At 43.0% G+C, this 20,318-nt stretch overlaps 1 protein-coding gene across 1 annotated transcript in view; it reads left to right on the top strand.

Annotated features, from left to right (window-relative positions):
- The window catches only part of LOC139373565 (trafficking protein particle complex subunit 9-like), a 314,072-nt gene extending 295,889 nt beyond the window's left edge, over positions 1–18,183 (top strand). The window contains exons 24-25 of the mRNA XM_071114227.1: positions 16,845–17,068; positions 17,191–18,183. Coding sequence (XP_070970328.1) covers positions 16,845–17,068; positions 17,191–17,376 — 410 coding nt within the window. The 3' untranslated portion in view covers positions 17,377–18,183. The remainder of the gene's footprint in view (positions 1–16,844; positions 17,069–17,190) is intronic.
- Positions 18,184–20,318: the final 2,135 nt, after the last annotated feature.

Here is a 20,318-nt window from a genome sequence, read left to right as displayed (position 1 = left end):
CAGTTTGAGTGTGTCAAGAACTGCAATGGTGCTGGGTTTTTCACACTCAACAGTTTCCCGTGTGTATCAACAATTGTCCACCACCCAAAGGACATCCAGCCAACTTGACACAACTGTGGGAAGCATCGGCGTCAACATGGGCCAACATCCCTGTGGAACGCTTTCGACACCTTGTAGAGTCTATGCCCCGACGAATTGAGGCTGTTCTCAAGGCAAAGCCATGTTAATCATCAACTACTGTCTCTATGAACATTATTTTAGACCAAAATGAAGTGTAATGAGTTCTCTTGTCTAAGCCATGTTGTAGCATGCTAACATTAATCAGCGATAATGAGCGGTAGTGTACCCTTTATGAATAAGGAATAACAGTCAGCCTCCATGCGGAAGGAAGTCTCCCATTAATACTAATACTTTCCTTTAGGCTGAAGACTGATGAACAAAATACATCCAGATTTAAATTAGATGTGATCTGTGCAAAGGTAACTCGTGAAACGACTAGAATCCCAATGTTCTTAAGGGTCTTCAGAGTGGAATGTAGGTTGATGTTACCATGTATCATGTAGGAGAAGAACAATGGATGCTATCATGTTGGACAGTGTTAAACCATGTGTGATCATGTTAAACCATGTGTGATCATGTTAAACCATGTGTGATCATGTTAAACCATGTGTGATCATGCTAAACCATGTGTTAGGACCATGTTAAAACTATGCAGGACCATGTTAAAACTATGCAGGACCATGTTAAAACCATGTTGGACCATGTTAGGACCATGTTAGGACCATGTTAGGACCATGTTAAAACCATGCGTGACCATGTTAAAACCATGTTGGACCATGTTAAAACCATGTGTGACCATGTTAAAACCATGTTGGACCATGTTAAAACAACATTGAACCATGTTAAAATCATGTTGGACCATGTTAAAACAACGTTGGACCATGTTAAAACCATGTTGGACCATGTGTGACCATGTTTAAACCATGTGTGACCATGTCAAAACCATGTGTGATCATGTCAAAACCATGTGTGATCATGTCAAAACCATGTGTGATCATGTCAAAACCATGTGTGATCATGTTAAAACCATGTGTGATCATGTTAAAACCATGTGTGATCATATTAAAACCATGTTGGACCATGTCAAAACCATGTTGGACCATGTCAAAACCATGTTGGACCATGTCAAAACCATGTTGGACCATGTCAAAACCATGTTAAAACCACGTGTGATCATGTTAAAACCATGTTGGACCATGTCAAAACCATGTTGGACCATGTCAAAACCATGTGTGACCATGTTAATACCATGTTGGACCATGTCAAAACCATGTTGGACCATGTCAAAACCATGTTAAAACCATGTTGGACCATGTCAAAACCATGTTGGACCATGTTAGGACCATGTGTGACCATGTTAAAACCATGTTGGACCATGTTTAAACCATGTTGGTCCATGTTAATACCATGTTGGACCATGTTAAAACAACATTGGACCATGTTAAAACATGTTAGGACCATGTTGGACCATGTGTGACCATGTTTAAACCATGTGTGACCATGTCAAAACCATGTCAAAACCATGTGTGATCATGTTAAAACCATGTGTGATCATGTTAAAACCATGTTGGACCATGTCAAAACCATGTTGGACCATGTCAAAACCATGTTGGACCATGTCAAAACCATGTTGGACCATGTCAAAACCATGTGTGACCATGTTAAAACCATGTGTGACCATGTCAAAACCATGTTAAAACCATGTGTGGCCATGTCAAAACCATGTCAAAACCATGTTGGACCATGTCAAAACCATGTTGGACCATGTTAAAACCATGTGTGACCATGTTGGACCATGTTAAAACCATGTTGGACCATGTTAAAACCATGTTGGACCATGTCAAAACCATGTTAAACGATGTCAAAACCATGTTGGACCATGTCAAAATTGTGTTGGACCATGTTAAGCCATGTTGGACCATATCAAAACCATGTCATGACCTTGTTGAACCATGTTAAAACCATGTTGGTCCATGTTGAAACCATATGTGATCATGTCAAAACCATGTTGGACCATGTTAAAACCATGTTGGACCATGTTAAAACCATGTTGGACCATGTTAAAACCATGTTGGACCATGTTAAAACCATGTTGAACCATGTTAATACCATGTGTGACCATGTTAATACCATGTGTGACCATGTTGGACCATGTTAAGACCATGTTAAAACCATGTTGGACCATGTCAAAACCATGTTAAAACCATGTTGGACCATGCCAAAACCATGTTGGACCATGTTAGGACCATGTTAAAACCATGTGTGACCATGTTAAAACCATGTTAGGACCATGTTAAAACCATGTGTGACCATGTTAAAACCATGTTGGACCATGTTTAAACCATGTTGGACCATGTTAAAACCATGTGTGACCATGTTAAAACCATGTGTGATCATGTTAAAACCATGTGTGATCATGTTAAAACCATGTTGGACCATGTTAAGACCATGTTGGACCATGTTAAAACCATGTTGGACCATGTCAAAACCATGTTGGACCATGTCAAAACCATGTTGGACCATGTCAAAACCATGTTAAACGATGTCAAAACCGTGTTGGACCATGTCAAAATTGTGTTGGACCATGTCAAAACCATGTTGGACCATGTCAAAACAATGTTGGACCATATCAAAACCATGTCATGACCTTGTTGAACCATGTTAAAACCATGTTGGTCCATGTTGAAACCATATGTGATCATGTCAAAACCATGTTGGACCATGTTAAAACCATGTTGGACCATGTTAAAACCATGTTGGACCATGTTAAAACCATGTTGGACCATGTTAAAACCATGTTGAACCATGTTAATACCATGTGTGACCATGTTAATACCATGTGTGACCATGTTGGACCATGTTAAGACCATGTTAAAACCATGTTGGACCATGTCAAAACCATGTTAAAACCATGTTGGACCATGTCAAAACCATGTTAAAACCATGTTGGACCATGTCAAAACCATGTTGGACCATGTTAGGACCATGTTAAAACCATGTGTGACCATGTTAAAACCATGTTAGGACCATGTTAAAACCATGTGTGACCATGTTAAAACCATGTTGGACCATGTTTAAACCATGTTGGACCATGTTAAAACCATGTGTGACCATGTTAAAACCATGTGTGACCATGTTAAAACCATGTGTGATCATGTTAAAACCATGTTGGACCATGTTAAGACCATGTTGGACCATGTTAAAACCATGTTGGACCATGTCAAAACCATGTTAAACGATGTCAAAACCATGTTGGACCATGTCGAAATTGTGTTGGACCATGTCAAAACCATGTTGGACCATGTCAAAACAATGTTGGACCATGTTAAGCCATGTTGGACCATATCAAAACCATGTTGGACCATGTTAAAACCATGTTGGACCATGTTAAAACCATGTTGGATCATGTTAAAACCATGTTGGACCATGTTAAAACCATGTTGGACCATGTTAAAACCATGTTGAACCATGTTAATACCATGTGTGACCATGTTAATACCATGTGTGACCATGTTGGACCATGTTAAGACCATGTTAAAACCATGTTGCACCATGTCAAAACCATGTTAAAACCATGTTGGACCATGTCAAAACCATGTTGGACCATGTCAAGACCATGTTGGACCATGTTAGGACCATGTTAAAACCATGTGTGACCATGTTAAAACCATGTTGGACCATGTTAGGACCATGTTAAAACCATGTGTGACCATGTTAAAACCATGTTGGACCATGTTAAAACCATGTGTGACCATGTTAAAACCATGTGTGACCATGTTAAAACCATGTGTGATCATGTTAAAACCATGTTGGACCATGTTAAGACCATGTTGGACCATGTCAAAACCATGTTGGACCATGTCAAAACCATGTTGGACCATGTCAAAACCATGTTGGACCATGTTAAAACCATGTTGGACCATGTTAAAACCATGTTGGACCATGTTAAAACCATGTTGGACCATGTTAAAACCATTTTGGACCATGTCAAAACCATGTTAAAACCATGTGTGACCATGTTGGACCATGTTACAACCATGTTGGACCATGTCAAAACCATGTTAAACCATGTCAAAACCATGTTGGACCATGTCCAAACCATTTTGGACCATGTAAAAATCATGTTGGACCATGTAAAAATCATGTTGGACCATGTTAAAACCATGTTGGAACATGTTAAAACCATGTTGGACCATGTTAAAACCATGTTGGACCATGTTAAAACCATGTTGGACCATGTCAAAACCATGTTGGACCATGTTAAAACCATGTGTGACCATGTTGGACCATGTTAAAACCATGTTGGACCATGTCAAAACCATGTTAAACGATGTCAAAACCATGTTGGACCATGTCAAAATTGTGTTGGACCATGTCAAAACCATGTTGGACCATGTTAAGCCATGTTGGACCATATCAAAACCATGTCATGACCTTGTTGAACCATGTTAAAACCATGTTGGTCCATGTTGAAACCATATGTGATCATGTCAAAACCATGTTGGACCATGTTAAAACCATGTTGGACCATGTTAAAACCATGTTGGACCATGTTAAAACCATGTTGAACCATGTTAAAACCATGTTGAACCATGTTAAAACCATATGTGATCATGTCAAAACCATGTTGGACCATGTTAAAACCATGTTGAACCATGTCAAAACCATGTTGAACCATGTCAAAACCATGTTGGATCATGTCAAAACCATGTTGGACCATGTTAAAACCATGTTGGACCATGCCAAAACCATGTTGGACCATGTTAATGGTGGGAGAAGAACAACGGACGGTGTCATGTTGGGCCGTTGAAGCGTAAGAATAGCTAGGTAAAACACATTGGATAGGCTTATCTTTCAGCTGTTTTACTTTAAGTGATCCATGCTGTCTCCTTTATAGAATTCTCTGGATCAGGGCTAAGCAACCTTCTTCCTGGAGTCCCGCTGGTACTGCAGGATTTTGTCCCAACTAGGCACCACACCAGACCAACTGAGCTAATTGGCCGGTTCAGTGATTGACTAAATTCAACACATTTGGTCTTCCAGGTTAGTTCGTTCAAAAACATAAAGTGGCCCTTCAGGCCCAGTGTTGCCTACCTCTGGTCTGGATGTTAGAAAGAGCTGGATAATCACATTAGAGTTAGTCAAACAGCCCTTTTTGACTTCATTATTCCTCCCTACAATCTGGCCTTTGAAATCTGTTGTCATTTCTCTAGACCCCAGAACACTGTGGCTGTTGTAGTCTGCTGGGGAAATAGGGAATCATTTGAATTCTCTTTATATCTATGTGATTAACAGGGCTTTGCAGCGAATGGCTCGTTGCTTTGTGCTCAAGTGGATCCTCAGCGCCTAGCTCTCCCGCTCTGCTCGGTTCAGCTCTGACATAAATCACTGGCTTCATACTGTCACGGCCCAAACACTGAGTCCTCAGAGTTGGACTTTGACTCTATCAGGGATGCAGGGGGTAAAGCAGCTCAGAAGGGTGGCGATAACGCTAATGAAAGTAATTTGGAAAATGCTGAAAGCTGTTTGTTTACTGTTTGTTTGGCCTTTAGAGAATAAGAATATGACACTGGTTTTCCAACCTGTGATTCTGGCTGTAGCCTAATGACTGGATGCCTGGGGGGGTCTGTGTTATTGTGCATGAATAGACTGCTATGAACAGAGGGGGAAGTTGTGCTGGAGGATGATGTCATATCATGAGTATCACACATCATCACAAATTAATGTTCCGCATGCAAACATCACAGTAATAACAGCCTCATGTTGTGACGGGTCCCCTTTGAAAGCCCATCTGAACAAACACAGCTTTTAGCCTAAATCGAATTGTGAAATGACAGTCAAACATTGATTTCAGCAGGTTTCAGCAGCAGTGGTGGTGCAGACTCGGTCCTCTCCCTAATAAAATACAATAATCCTGTTTCACTTCTCTCTCACCGCTCTTCTCTTCCCTACCTACCCCTTAGAGAATCAGCTGTTCATAGTCATTTCTCACTTTGCTGTGTCTGGGAAGCACTGTTTGGTTATTCACAAATATCCGTCATAAGAAGTGCAGGGTTTTGTTTTTAACAGGGCCTTAGTTACTTAATTCCCACCCCTGAATTACCTCTTTCTGAGTGGCATACCTCTCAGATACAACGGTACCTAGCCAAACTGTGAAAGTCTGACCATTTAAACTTTTCTTGGTTGATTCTGACTTGAATCATAAACATCTGCTATGATGGTTCTTGAAGGAAAATGCACTGACTCAGTAATTATGGCAGGACTGAAGGAGGTAGGCTACCCAGAGCTGTCCATGGTTCTGAACCAGGCTGAATAATGTTTACTGCAGTTTGGGCTCTGTTGTGGGTAAATGCTGCCCTTAGGCACAGATTTAGAATCAGCCTATACCTTCACCACATCGTAACCTCAACCACTGAGGTGGGAAACACAGAACTGACCTGTTAGTTCGGAGTGTGTGGGTGTGCTGCGCTGCATTGTCTAACAATAGTTGATATTATTTGTTTGTATTTTATCTCCTTTCTCTCCCCAATCTTGTGACATCCAATTACGATCTTGTCTCATCGCTGCAACTCCCCAACGGGCTCGGGAGAGGCGAAGGTCGAGCCATGCGTCCCCGAAACATGACCCGGCAAACCGTGTTGCTGAACACCCGCCCACTTAACATGGTAGTGGTAGCCAGCTGCATCAATGTGTCAGAGGAAACACGGTTCAACTGACGACAGAAGTCAGCCTGCAGGCTTCTGGCGCGCCACGAGCCAAGTAAAGCCCCTCCCCTAACCCGGACACCGCTGGGCCAATTGTGCACCGCCCTATGGTCACTGCCGGTTGTGACACAGCCTGGGATCGAACCCGGGTCAGTGCCTTAGACCGCTGTGCCACTTGGAACGCATAACAATTCTATTCTTAGCAACCATTTATTGGAATAAATGTAGCCTGCTAGTAGTATGCAGTGAACACATTCCCTCTGGGGCTGTGATGGCCGATCTGGACTGAATAACAAACGACCAGACGCTGCCAGTTCAGGAAGCCCCAAATAGAATAGATAATTATACATGGAAATTGCCTCAATTGGTTCTGACTGAAGTAGAAAAAGGAGAGTCGGAGAGGGGGATCAAATGAGACACAACAAATTACATTTCCATCTTTAGATTGGAGCCAGTGGTATCCAATGGCATCTGGCCACTCTCTCTCCATCTCCTTGTTACGTACAGTATTATGGGGTGCTGGTGCTACGGCGACCAAAGAGGTCTGCATCTATAGACAGAGAGTCCACAGTGGAAGAAGGGAAACATCCCTGTTGCGTGTGGAGACGGCAACACTATTTAAACACTCCAGTGAGCTTTAATTGTAAATAAGTATGGAATATGTTTCTAAACACTTCTACGTTCATGTGGATGATACCATGATTACATGTAGTCCTGATAGAATCTGTAATGATGATGAGTGAGAAAGTTACAGATATCAAACCCCCAAGACATGCTAACCTTTCACCATTACAATAACAGGGGAGGTTAGCATTTTGGGGGGGTATGATATTTCGGCATCTAACTGTCTCGCGTGCGTGCGTGCAGTATTAGTCATGCTTCATAGAACTTCTACTAATTAAAGCTCTCTCATATTGTTATGTTGGGAATAAGCAGGTCTGTCTATAGCCAGCATCCAAAATGACAACCATTCAGAGGAGAGAGGCAGGTTTATGTTTTTTCTAGTTGATAAGCGAGAGGGTCAGTCAGGCAGGGGCCAGTCAATTTTTACATTACTCAGGCTCTCTCTTTGTCTCTCTCTGTCTCTCTCTGTCTCTCTCTCCCTCTCTCTCTCTCTCGCTCTCTCTCTGTCTCTCTCTCTCTACTCTCTCTGTCTACTCTCTGTCTATCTCTCTCTGTCTCTCTCTGTCTCTCTCTACTCTCTCTGTCAATTCAATTCAATTCAAGGGCTTTATTGGCATGGGAAACATGTGTTAACATTGCCAAAGCAAGTGAGGTAGATAATATATAAAGTGAATATATAAAGTGAAAAACAAAAATTAACAGTAAACATTACACATACAGAAGTTTCAAAACAATAAAGACATTACAAATGTCATTATGGTGTTTGTTCTTCACTGGTTGCCCTTTTCTCGTGGCAACAGGTCACAAATCTTGCTGCTGTGATGGCACACTGTGGAATTTCACCCAGTAGATATGGGAGTTTTTCAAAATTGGATTTGTTTTCGAATTCTTTGTGGATCTGTGTAATCTGAGGGAAATATGTCTCTCTAATATGGTCATACATTGGGCAGGAGGTTAGGAAGTGCAGCTCAGTTTCCACCTCATTTTGTAGGCAGTGAGCACATAGCCTGTCTTCTCTTGAGAGCCATGTCTGCCTACGGCGGCCTTTCTCAATAGCAAGGCTATGCTCACTGAGTCTGTACATAGTCAAAGCTTTCCTTAATTTTGGGTCAGTCACAGTGGTCAGGTATTCTGCCGCTGTGTACTCTCTGTGTAGGGCCAAATAGCATTCTAGTTTGCTCTGTTTTTTTGTTAATTCTTTCCAATGTGTCAAGTAATTATATTTTTGTTTTCTCATGATTTGGTTGGGTCTAATTGTGCTGTTGTCCTGGGGCTCTGTAGGGTGTGTTTGTGTTTGTGAACAGAGCCCCAGGACCAGCTTGCTTAGGGGACTCTTCTCCAGGTTCATGTCTCTGTAGGTGATGGCTTTGTTGTGGAAGGTTTGGAATCGCTTCCTTTTAGGTGGTTGTAGAATTTAACGGCTCTTTTCTGGATTTTGATAATTAGTGGGTATCGGCCTAATTCTGCTCTGCATGCATTATTTGGTGTTCTACGTTGTACACTGAGGATATTTTTGCAGAATTCTGCGTGCAGAGTCTCAATTTGGTGTTTGTCCCATTTTGTGAAGTCTTGGTTGGTGAGCGGACCCCAGACCTCACAACCATAAAGGGCAATGGGCTCTATGACTGATTCAAGTATTTTTAGCCAAATCCTAATTGGTACGTTGAAATTTATGTTCCTTTTGATGGCATAGAATGCCCTTCTTGCCTTGTCTCTCAGATCGTTCACAGCTTCTTTTTTTTAACCTTTATTTAACTAGGCAAGTCAGTTAAGAACAAATTCTTATTTTCAATGACGGCCTAGGAACAGTGGGTTAACTGCCTGTTCAGGGGCAGAACGACAGATTTGTACCTTGTCAGCTTGGGGGTTTGAACTTGCAACTTTCCGGTTAGTCCAACGCTCTAACCACTAGGCTACCCTGCCGCCCCTGTGGCGCTGATGTTTAGGCCAAGGTATGTATAGTTTTTTGTGTGCTCTAGGGCAACAGTGTCTAGATGGAATTTGTATTTGTGGTCCTGGTGACTGGACCTTTTTTGGAACACCATTATTTTGGTCTTACTGAGATTTACTGTCAGGGCCCAGGTCTGACAGAATCTGTGCATAAGATCTAGGTGCTGCTGTAGGCCCTCCTTGGTTGGTGACAGAAGCACCAGATCATCAGCAAACAGCAGACATTTGACTTCGGATTCTAGCAGGGTGAGGCCGGGTGCTGCAGACTTTTCTAGTGCCCGTGCCAATTCGTTGATATATATGTTGAAGAGGGTGGGGCTTAAGCTGCATCCCTGTCTAACCCCACGACCCTGTGTGAAGAAATGTGTGTGTTTTTTGCCAATTTTAACCGCACTCTTGTTGTTTGTGTACATGGATTTTATAATGTCGTATGTTTTACCCCCAACACCACTTTCCATCAGTTTGTATAGCAGACCCTCGTGCCAAATTGAGTCGAAGGCTTTTTTGAAATCAACAAAGCATGAGAAGACTTTGCCTTTGTTTTGGTTTGTTTGGTTGTCAATTAGGGTGTGCAGGGTGAATAGATGGTCTGTTGTACGGTAATTTGGTAAAAAGCCAATTTGACATTTGCTCAGTACATTGTTTTCATTGAGGAAATGTACGAGTCTGCTGTTAATTATAATGCAGAGGATTTTCCCAAGGTTACTGTTGACACATATTCCACGGTAGTTATTGGGGTCAAATTTGTCTCCACTTTTGTGGATTGGGGTGATCAGTCCTTGGTTCCAAATATTGGGGAAGATGCCACAGCTAAGGATGATGTTAAAGAGTTTTAGTATAGCCAATTGGAATTTGTTGTCTGTATATTTGATCTTTTCATTGAGGATACCATCAACACCACAGGCCTTTTTGGGTTGGAGGGTTTTTATTTTGTCCTGTAACTCATTCAATGTAATTGGAGAATCCAGTGGGTTCTGGTAGTCTTTAATAGTTGATTCTAAGATCTGTATTTGATCATGTATATGTTTTTGCTCTTTATTCTTTGTTATAGAGCCAAAAAGATTGGAGAAGTGGTTTACCCATACATCTCCATTTTGAATAGATCATTCTTTGTGTTGTTGTTTGTTTAGTGTTTTCCAATTTTCCCAGAAGTGGTTAGAGTCTATGGATTCTTCAATTACATTGAGCTGATTTCTGACATGCTGTTTTTTTTCCGTAGTGTATTTCTGTATTGTTTTAGTGATTCACCATAGTGAAGGCGTAGACTCAGGTTTTCCGGGTCTCTATGTTTTTGGTTGGACAGGTTTCTCAATTTCTTTCTTCGATTTTTGCATTCTTCATCAAACCATTTGTCATTATTGTTAATTTTCTTCGGTTTTCTGTCTCTCTCTCTACTCTCTCTGTCTGTCTCTGTCTCTCTCTCTGTCTCTGTCTTTGTCTCTCTCTCTCTACTCTCTCTGTCTCTCTCTCTGTCTCTCTCGCTCTACAACTCAGAGCATGCAGTTTGTTAGGCTACAGATGAAATAAGTTATGAGGAAGTTCACAAGTGCACGTGATAAGCTTGATACTCCTTTCCAATAAATATCAAGGATATTAGTCTGGTGACATGATGATCGATGCTTGACTGCCATTTGATAAATACAATGATTCTCTCTCTTATCCATAATAATCTCACCATGTAGACTAGACAACCCGCACCTCCTACCCGCACAGCCTACCCGCACAGCCTACCCGCACAGCCTACCCGCACAGCCTACCCGCACTGTAGCAATGAGGTGTTGGCTAGCGTGCACGTACCAAGACCAGAGTACATTTGCTATTTAACGCAACAGTTTTTAGTCGGTACATAAAAATTTAAGCGAAAAAGTACTTGTCATCACGTACTGATTTTTTTATCAGCCACAAGTCAGTATGGTAGAAACACACCGCTCTTTTATAATATTTGGATGACCATCTGTCAGTAATTGGATGGAAACCTAGCTTGTGAAGACAAAACATTGCATTTCCCTAACTTCTCTCCTCTTCTCCTCTCTCCTCCCGCTGTAACAGATTGAACCTTTAAAAGCTGATTGTTCATGGTGGTGAAAGACAACAGAAGTAGTGCTGCTGGTTGTTATGGCGATAGTTGTAAAGGGCCAGATGGCGCTGGGGGTGGGGATATTTTTAGTTACACCACGCCACACCGCAACCTTTTACGGGCACACACACACACACATGCACACATCCCAACCAACCTTTAGACAGCCAGCACACTCAGGCTCCCATCAGTTTATGCATCAAGGACCCTGGCCTAAAGGGGTTACTGGGCACTATTAAACGTTCCCTGTAGTTAGGCCTCGTACTAGGCCTTGCTACCACACCTGGGTCCACATAGTATTTGTTTTTCTTTTTTTTTCTTGATTTAGCCTGAAAGGCATCATAAATAGAACCATACCACCTGGGTAACTACACAGCTACCTTAACATGACCAAAGGTCTCTCCTGACCTAGCAGAATCAGGTGATAGCTAGTATTTAGAAGTAGTAAAGACGCAGACATCATGTAAGAGAGAACCCCCATGGGAGAAGCTATGCACTGAGAATGTCCTGCCATGCAGCAGCAGCATCTTTGTCTTCCTGCTGAGTCCTCCAGTCTCCTTCCCATCGAATATGACTGACTGACTCCATCATGCTGCTGTGTTGAATCAACCTGGTGATACTGCCACTGAACACACACACACACACACGCGCGCGCGCACGTTCACTCACACTCAGCCTGGAGAATTGGCACTAATTCCTAGAGAGGAGACCTTATCTGATGTGCTGGAATATTCTAATCAAGTGAGAGATACTTTGTCATTTCTTCAACTATCATCGTTATTCAATATCGGTTCGTTATTGCAATAATAAAACCGTCAACCCTACAGTCTTGGGCCGAGTGCCTAAATGAAAATGAAAAACTAGATCTTATATAGGACCTAAAAGTGCTTAGTCAGACTTTTTCCAACCCGGCTTAGTTTCCCAGATGCCAGGATGATGAGACAGTGGGGCGTTTTTCTAAACTCTTCCAAGCTATCTCTGTCTCGGGACACACACACCACATCTTGTCTATGGAATGCCAGCTTTAGGTTTTATCACCAAGTCATTGTCAGCTCACGCTATCTCTAGCAAAACCCATTTCTTGACCATACGCCCAGACTAACTACAGAAACACAATTAAACAAGAACATAAATGTCTTCCTATTTGTTAAGTATTAATTGCTAACTATTAATATCAAACAAATCAGGTAAACACGTTATTTTTCTATCACATAGAAGTAGAGAAAAGACGCTGTGAGGTTTGTTTTATCTCACAGACTCGCTAGTTTTGATCAGTGATATCCTCACTCATATTGTAATGTAGTGTCTTCAGCAGGTCCCTCTCTCTTTCACTCTCTCTTCCTCTCTCTTTCCCTCCCGCTCACTATCTCTCCCTCTTTTCCTCTCTCCCTCTCTCTTTCCCTCCCGCTCACGCTCTCTCCCTCACTCGCTCTCTCTCCTCCATCTAGCCCTCTCTCCTATATCTCTCTCTCTGCCCTGCACTGGCTGGGGCCAAGCCTGGTTGCTGTGGTGACGCCGCAGCGCAGCTCTTTGCCTCCGCAGTAGAGTGTGGCCACAGCAACAACAAAAAAAAGAAAGCTACAGACCACTTGTTCCGACTGCAAAGGGAGCAGCTGTTGTAGCTAGTGGTGTGTTTAATTGCAGTGAAGTCTCTGTCACGCTCTCTCTCTCGCTCATTCTCGCTCTCTCTCGCTCTTTCTCGCTCGCTCTCTCTCTTCTGCTGTCTCTCTCTCTCTCTCTCTCGCTCTGTCTCTCTCTCGCTCTCTCTCTCTCTCGCTCTCTCTCTCGCTCTGTCTCTCTCTCTCGCTCTGTCTCTCTCTATCTCTCTCGCTCTGTCTCTCTCTATCTCTCTCTGTCTCTGTCTCTCTCTATCTCTCTCTGTCTCTCTCTCTCTCTCTGTCTCCCTCTCTCTCTCTCTCTCTCTCTCTCTGTCTCCCTCTCTCTCTCTCTCTCTCTCTCTCTCTCTGTCTCTATTCCCCCACTACCCAGTCTGCTGGAATGTGTTTATATGTCTGTGTTTGGTGTTTTATTAGTACAATTCTTCTGTCAAGACGGCTCCTCCTCCTTCCTCCCAACCTTTCTATTCCTCCTCTTTCCTCACCATTCCGTTCCTCCCTCTCTCCCTCCCTCCCTCTAATACACCAGTATGAGAATGAGGAAATGGAACCGTTTGTTCTCTCTCTCTCTCCTGTTATAGGTGGCTTCTTGTTCGGTAACAAAACATGGTCTTTTAATGTAACTATTCATTCTGCTTCACTTCATCCTCTCAGCACTGCGGCCCTGGGGTGACAGGGTGAGGTGTGTTTACTCAAACCCCCAAAGACTTAAATCACACACATGGTTTAATCACCTTGTTTACATCACACACCTGTCTAGCACTGAGAACCATGCAGGGCAGGGACTGATGGGGGGTAGTGTTTAACAGACGCACGGTAAACACACACACACTATGCAGCGTATGCTATTAAGGATAAATCTGTCACATTCTTCTCTGGGGAAGATGGAACAAGATGCTGGGTGCCTTGTCCAGTCAACCAATCACAGGCCTGGGTTTCTTCGCTTTCCCTTTGTTTATTGGTTAAGAGGAACACCAATCAGAGTCTATTACTTATTTAGAGACCATGTTATGTTTATCATGGCGGTGGAAGAGAACAGCGTGGAATCCACTCAGCGAACACGCTCACACATCGGTGCTCAGTAACCCCTGGAGGTCTTGATTATGATGCTGTCTGAATACAGAAAGACACTGTATGTAGCCCCTAAAGTGGCATATTTTTTTATGCCACTTATAATGGTGCAGCATGGCTAAGCACTTCATTGAAAGGCATACAAGGTCTGAGGTAGAACTGTCAATGTGATAGCCATTAGTTCTTCACTGCAGGTTCCTCCTCTGTAACCCTGGGCTCCCTTCACACTGCAGGCTGTACTTAACTCTTGAGTTGAGCTGAAGTATTACCTCAATGACTCCCTCAGTCACTCAGGCTTTGTATGGACTACCAAGGAGGAGAGAGGAGTTAACAGGAGTTTGTGTCGTAAATGTTCAGGCGGTGATTGAGTTGGCAACTGTTGGCAACTGGCGGTTGGCAACTGGCGGCCCGCAAGTGTTTTGTATCTGGGCCCCCAAAGGTTTTTAGTTTAAAAAAAGACTCAAATCACCAGGAGTTCAGCTACAAATCACTGGTATTTTCAAATATAATCTAATTTGGGGTTTAGTTGTGGTCAATTTTCAGTTTCCAAATGATTATGATTATGTTCCAGCCCCCCGACAGAAACCAGCCTGTGACTCAGCTCATCTCACACTTGCCTTCCTCTTTTATTCACTAGTGAATGTGCTGGAATTCATCAACCCTGTTTACAACTGTACCTGTAATTTGCACATCTCCTACCAAGCAGTTTTGAACGACTAACTCTAAACAATTGGAAAGGTGTCACGTTAGAATCTCCTACCTATGAATGTTGTGTACTGTAGGAGTGTATTGTTAAGTCCCACAGGTCCCTCCAAGCTGTGGAGACACTAAAGCCCAAATATCATGAACAATATGGTAAAGGAACTATTCAAATACTCACAGATCCATGTTTAGCATAATTGCACCAAATAATTACCTGGCTTTTAAAAAGACAAGAAAATCATCTGGATTAGACACTGTAGAATCCAGTTAGAACTGAGAGTGGATTCCTACCAGAAAAACCCTCTCCTACTCAGGGGTAGTGGTAATGTTGACGGTGACATCTCTGTACTGATCACATTACTACTGTTTGACTTGACTGTCGTCTATCTCAGTCGTCTCCCCCTCTCGTTTCACACTTTCAATCACATTCCATCACAACTCGTTTTGGAGACAACTTTTTCTCAGACAGAGAGACATACAACGTTCTCCTCTAGAGAACCTCTGTGTATGTATTCTCGGTTTTTGAAAGAAGTAGCTTAGTCTATTGCAGTGAGTTAAAAGACTGCTCGGTAGATTGACAATGCAGACGTATAGCTAGCTGGAGCTGAATGTGTCGTTTCAGGTTCCTACATACAGTGTAGCTTTAGATGTGTAGCTGAATGTGTCATTCCAGATTCCAACATACAGTGTAGCTTTAGATGTGTAGCTGAATGTGTCGTTCCAGGTTCCAACATACAGTGTAGCTTTAGATGTATAGCTGAATGTGTCGTTCCAGGTTCCAACATACACTGTAGCTTTAGATGTATAGCTGAATAGCACTGTGGTAAAGTTGAAGATTCCCTGGAGTGGGACACCCTGGCTCTGTTTCACTAGGGAGGGGGCTCAGTGTGGCATGGCTCAGCTCTCTGGTAGCTCCTTCCAGTCTTCAGGCTCCCTGTCTGTGTACGTCTGCCTGTGAGGCTCCGCAATCTGTGGTACAACACACCACAGCAGAGGACGCACCCCAACACACACCCACACCCGGCTCTTTCATGTCACATGGTCTCAATGGCTCTGAGTAGCACTTCTAACTACGGCCACAAGGCATTGCACTTGTGTGTGTGTGTTTCTCTCCCTCATCTTCTGACCCCACCCAGAGGAGCAGAAGAACCATAGAGCTCATTATAGAAAACAAACATGGTGGTTCCACCTGAACCAAACAGTGCCATATCTGGATTGGCCACACTTTAGAGAAATTTAATTTACACCTTAATTGAACTCAGTTGGACATGTCAGAGAGGGGCGATGCAGAGGGAGAGAGAAGAGGCAGAAAGAGGGGAGAGAGAGTGCCTCTCTGTGAGAGTATGGGAGTAGAATGAGGGGAGGGGTGGTTTTCCAACCATCTCATTTGTCCCTTCTTGACAGAAATGAGTCATGCGTGAGATTGATAGGGTGCAGTCTGAATTCCTTTAATCCCCAGAGCTCCCTCGCTCTCCGTTAATTTAAATAAAAGCGCCTTTAAAACTATTGCTCCCACACCAGTTACAATGTGCTGCGAGACATGTCTACACATGTGAAGGCTGCGTATAGTGTTTTCATGAATGCAAATGGAATGGAAACGGCAGAGAGAGAACGAGCTCTGAGGGTGGGTCATTCTGAGATGTGAATGCAGGTTGTTGAGGAGACGGAGAGAGACACGCCTGTGATTGGGGAAAAATACATGTTGAGTGAAATTGTTCCATGACGCGTTTAAGATCTCCACAAGTCTGTCTTCTGTTCACAAATTCATTCCTTACTATCTAAAAGACTTGGTATCAGTTGCGGCCCTCATTTTGCTTTTATTTTCAAAGCTACAGATTGTCTCAAGACAACCATACTGATAATGTGTTTAATTACAGAAATAGTAGTCAAACCTCAAATCCAACCAAGCACTAATATTTCATAGAGGAACAAATTATTTTACAGCAGGTGACTGTGCACACAGCAATCTATGCTTCCATGTGGTAATTGAAACAATGTCTCGATATGTAGGTGTTCATCCCTAACTCCCTCTCTCTCTAGACGTGGTGGTGAACGGGAAACCGTGTGACTGTGACATCATCGCCGACTGTAGGGTGGGCGACGCCGTGCCATTGGAGGTGAAACTGACCAATCGTAGTAAGAACGCGGTCGGACCGTTCGCCCTGACCGTGGTTCCCTTCCAGGACTACCAGAACGGAGTTCAGAACTATGACCTACAGGACGCAGTCACCTTCATAGGATCTAACACCTTCTACATAGACACGGTGTGTGTGTGTGTGTGTGTGTGTACGCGCATGTTCGTGTGTGTGATTGGTGGTGAAACTATTCTCCAATGAGTTAGCTATCCATAGGCACTCTGAATGTCTCTTTTGTGTTGTTTTCCTAGGTGAAGCCCACAGAGAACTCTGTGTGTATGGGCGCCCTCCTGTTCCTCTACACTGGAGACTTCTACCTCAACATAAAGTTCCAGGATGACAGTGCTGGCCAGGGAAAGGAGCTGCCCCCATCCTGGTTCGGCCTGCCCAGCGTGCACATCAAAGCCCTGGAGGCGCCCATAGAGGCTGGGGCATAGAGCCTGGCACTCTATCCCTGAATATCAAACGTCTTTTTCTCGATCCTCCTAGTCTCTAAACATCAGAGGTAAACGAGGAGAGACGGGTTCACCCACTTACTGCACCCACCGCTGAAGGCATGGATGGATGGAGCATTCGAGGAGAGGACATTGGACTAAATATTCTAGCGGTTAGCTGATGTCACTCAATCATTTGTAAATAGCTGCTATAACTCTGAGGTATTTGTGTGTACTCTCTGTTAAAGCATGTAGGATACAGTAGATCTTACTGGAAATTTTGGAAATCACCTTTAAAATCATATGATGAATTTCATCACCATAATCATTGAAAAGTATCGGTCGTGGACTTTTTGTATTGTTCGTGTGAAAAGGTCACCTCTTTTCCTGCTTTTCACTCAGCTTCCCATTGATGCATGGCACTGTACCGTCCTGATGCGCTCCAAATGGGAGAAGTGTGTCAGGTCCAGTCAAGTTCTGTGTTGTGTGTCCAACCCTTCTCTCACAACAATCTGTCTGAGCAGCACCGTAGAGATACTCTCATGTAAACATGGTTACCAAGCAGCATCCTCCTGGTTATATGATCCTACTTCTATCTCTATGGAAATACGGTCATATATTCTGAGCTTTTATTCCACCACATGATCACATCTATTGCTTTGTGCTACTGCCATTAGCTTGATCTCTCTCTCTCTCTCGCTCCGTAAACATGGATTTTTACTACTGAACTTGTATATTTGGGCCTCTGTATCATTGTCTATCAATAAAATCCTACAATGCGTGTTCACAATAAATGTTGAGTTTAGCCAACTTCTGAAAGGGCGTTGTTTGCATGTATTTGATAAATGGGAGCAAAGAGTTGCACTCATTCTTCTGTCTGACCAATTAACAAGTCTTGTAAACTTACCTGGTAACTTAATGTAGGAGATCTAGATTCCCATGCTGCGCTGGAACCCATCCCCTTCGTTCAGACAGAAGCACATAAAGTAATGCGTGATGCATCAACTCTCCAGGTTTACCCCCGTTAAATTAAGGAGGGAGACTACAGAGCCGGTGCTCGTGTGTAATATACACAGAGTACCAAACATTAAGAACGCCCCTCCCCCCTGTTGCCGTCGGGGCGTGGACTCTACAAGGTTTGGAAAGCGTTCCACAGGGATGCTTGCCCATGTTGACTCTACAAGGTGTGGAAAGCGTTCCACAGGGATGTTGGCCCATGTTGACTCTACAAGGTGTGGAAAGCGTTCCACAGAGATGCTGGCCCATGTGGACTCTACAAGGTGTGGAAAGCGTTCCACAGAGATGCTGGCCCATGTTGACTCTACAAGGTGTCGAAAGCGTTCCACAGGGATGCTGGCCCATGTTGACTCTACAAGGTGTCGAAAGCGTTCCACAGGGATGCTGGCCCATGTTGACTCTACAAGGTGTCGAAAGCGTTCCACAGGGATGTTGGCCCATGTTGACTCCAATGCTTCCCACAGTTGTGTCAAGTTGGCTGGATGTCCTTTAGGTGGTGAACCATTCTTGATACACACGGGAAACTGTTGAGCGCGGAAAAACCCTGCGGCTTTGCAGTTCTTGACACAAACCGGTACGCTTGGCACCTACTACCATACCCCGTTCAAAGGCACTTAAATTTGTCAATTATCTCATTGGTTAAAAATCCTTTAACCTGTCTCCTCCCCTTCATCTACACTGATTGAAGTGGATTTAACAAGTGACATCGATAATGGATCAAAGCTTTCACCTGGATTCACCTGGTCAGTCTGTTTATGTTTTGTACACTCAGTGTAGATTTGATGAATGGAGAGTGAATGTGAAGTGTACCAACACACACACACACGTTAGCAAGTAAATCCTTTACAAAACAACATGTTATCATAACAAACAGGGAGCCTTGGGCAAAGTTCTCCTCCGCTACATTGAATCAAATGTCATTATGGCAGGTAGATGAAGCGCGTTGCTGCTTGCTGTAGAGCAGAATTAAACTGAGGAGACCAGGCGGGCTGGAACAGGTACTGCTGGTTCCTTTAACACAGACTTTCCTGGGAGCAATGCATCTCTCAATGCATTAATGATGTTCCCACAACCAGGTGCAATAGCGGCAGTCTTCTCTACAGCGATTAGCTAATGTGCATCTGTTACATTGTCCCTTAACAGCAATGAGACTAGAGCATGGAAAAACAAAGTAAGGTAAGCCTAGCTAATGCTTTTAAACTCACTGTTTGAAATGCAACAATACAGACGCCAGATAATAGTGGGGAATTATCCAAGACATTCAAAGAATGTGGGCCATTTTAAGTAAGCAGCAGTAGACTACTATTCTAAAGTTGGGGAAAGCATTGTGAGGTTAACGTTTTCATTGCAGGAAGGATAGACTTAACACCTAATAACTCACAATCCGATTAAAAGGGTTGTTGTGGCTGTAGCTGCCAGTGGTGGAGAAAGTACCCAATTGTCATACTTGAGTAAAAGTATAGATACCTTAATAGAAAGTTAAAAGTGAAAGTCACCCAGTAAAATTCTACTTGAGTAAAAGTCCAAAAGTATTTGGTTTTAAATATACTTAATTATCAAAAGTAAGTATAAATCATTTCAAATTCTTTATATTAAGCAAACCAGACGGCACCATTTTTTATATATATGTACGGGTAGCAAGGGACACACTCCAACACTCAGACATTATTTACAAAAGATGCATTTGTGTTTAGTGAGTCCACCAGACCATAGGCAGTAGGGATATGACCATGTGTTCTCTTGATAAGTGTGTACCTTTCACAGTTTCCCTGTCCTGATAAGCATTCAAAATGTATTGAGTACTTTGGGTTGTCAGGGAAAAAGTGTGGAATAAAAAGTGCAATATTTTCTTTAGGAATGTAGTAAAGTAAAAGTTGTCAAAAAAAAGTATAATACAGATACCCCCCCCCCCCCCCAAAAAAAAAACT

The sequence above is a fragment of the Oncorhynchus clarkii genome, chromosome 18, assembly GCF_045791955.1.
Source record: "Oncorhynchus clarkii lewisi isolate Uvic-CL-2024 chromosome 18, UVic_Ocla_1.0, whole genome shotgun sequence".
Lineage (NCBI taxonomy): Eukaryota > Metazoa > Chordata > Actinopteri > Salmoniformes > Salmonidae > Oncorhynchus > Oncorhynchus clarkii.
This window is presented reverse-complemented; position numbering and strand designations above follow the sequence as displayed.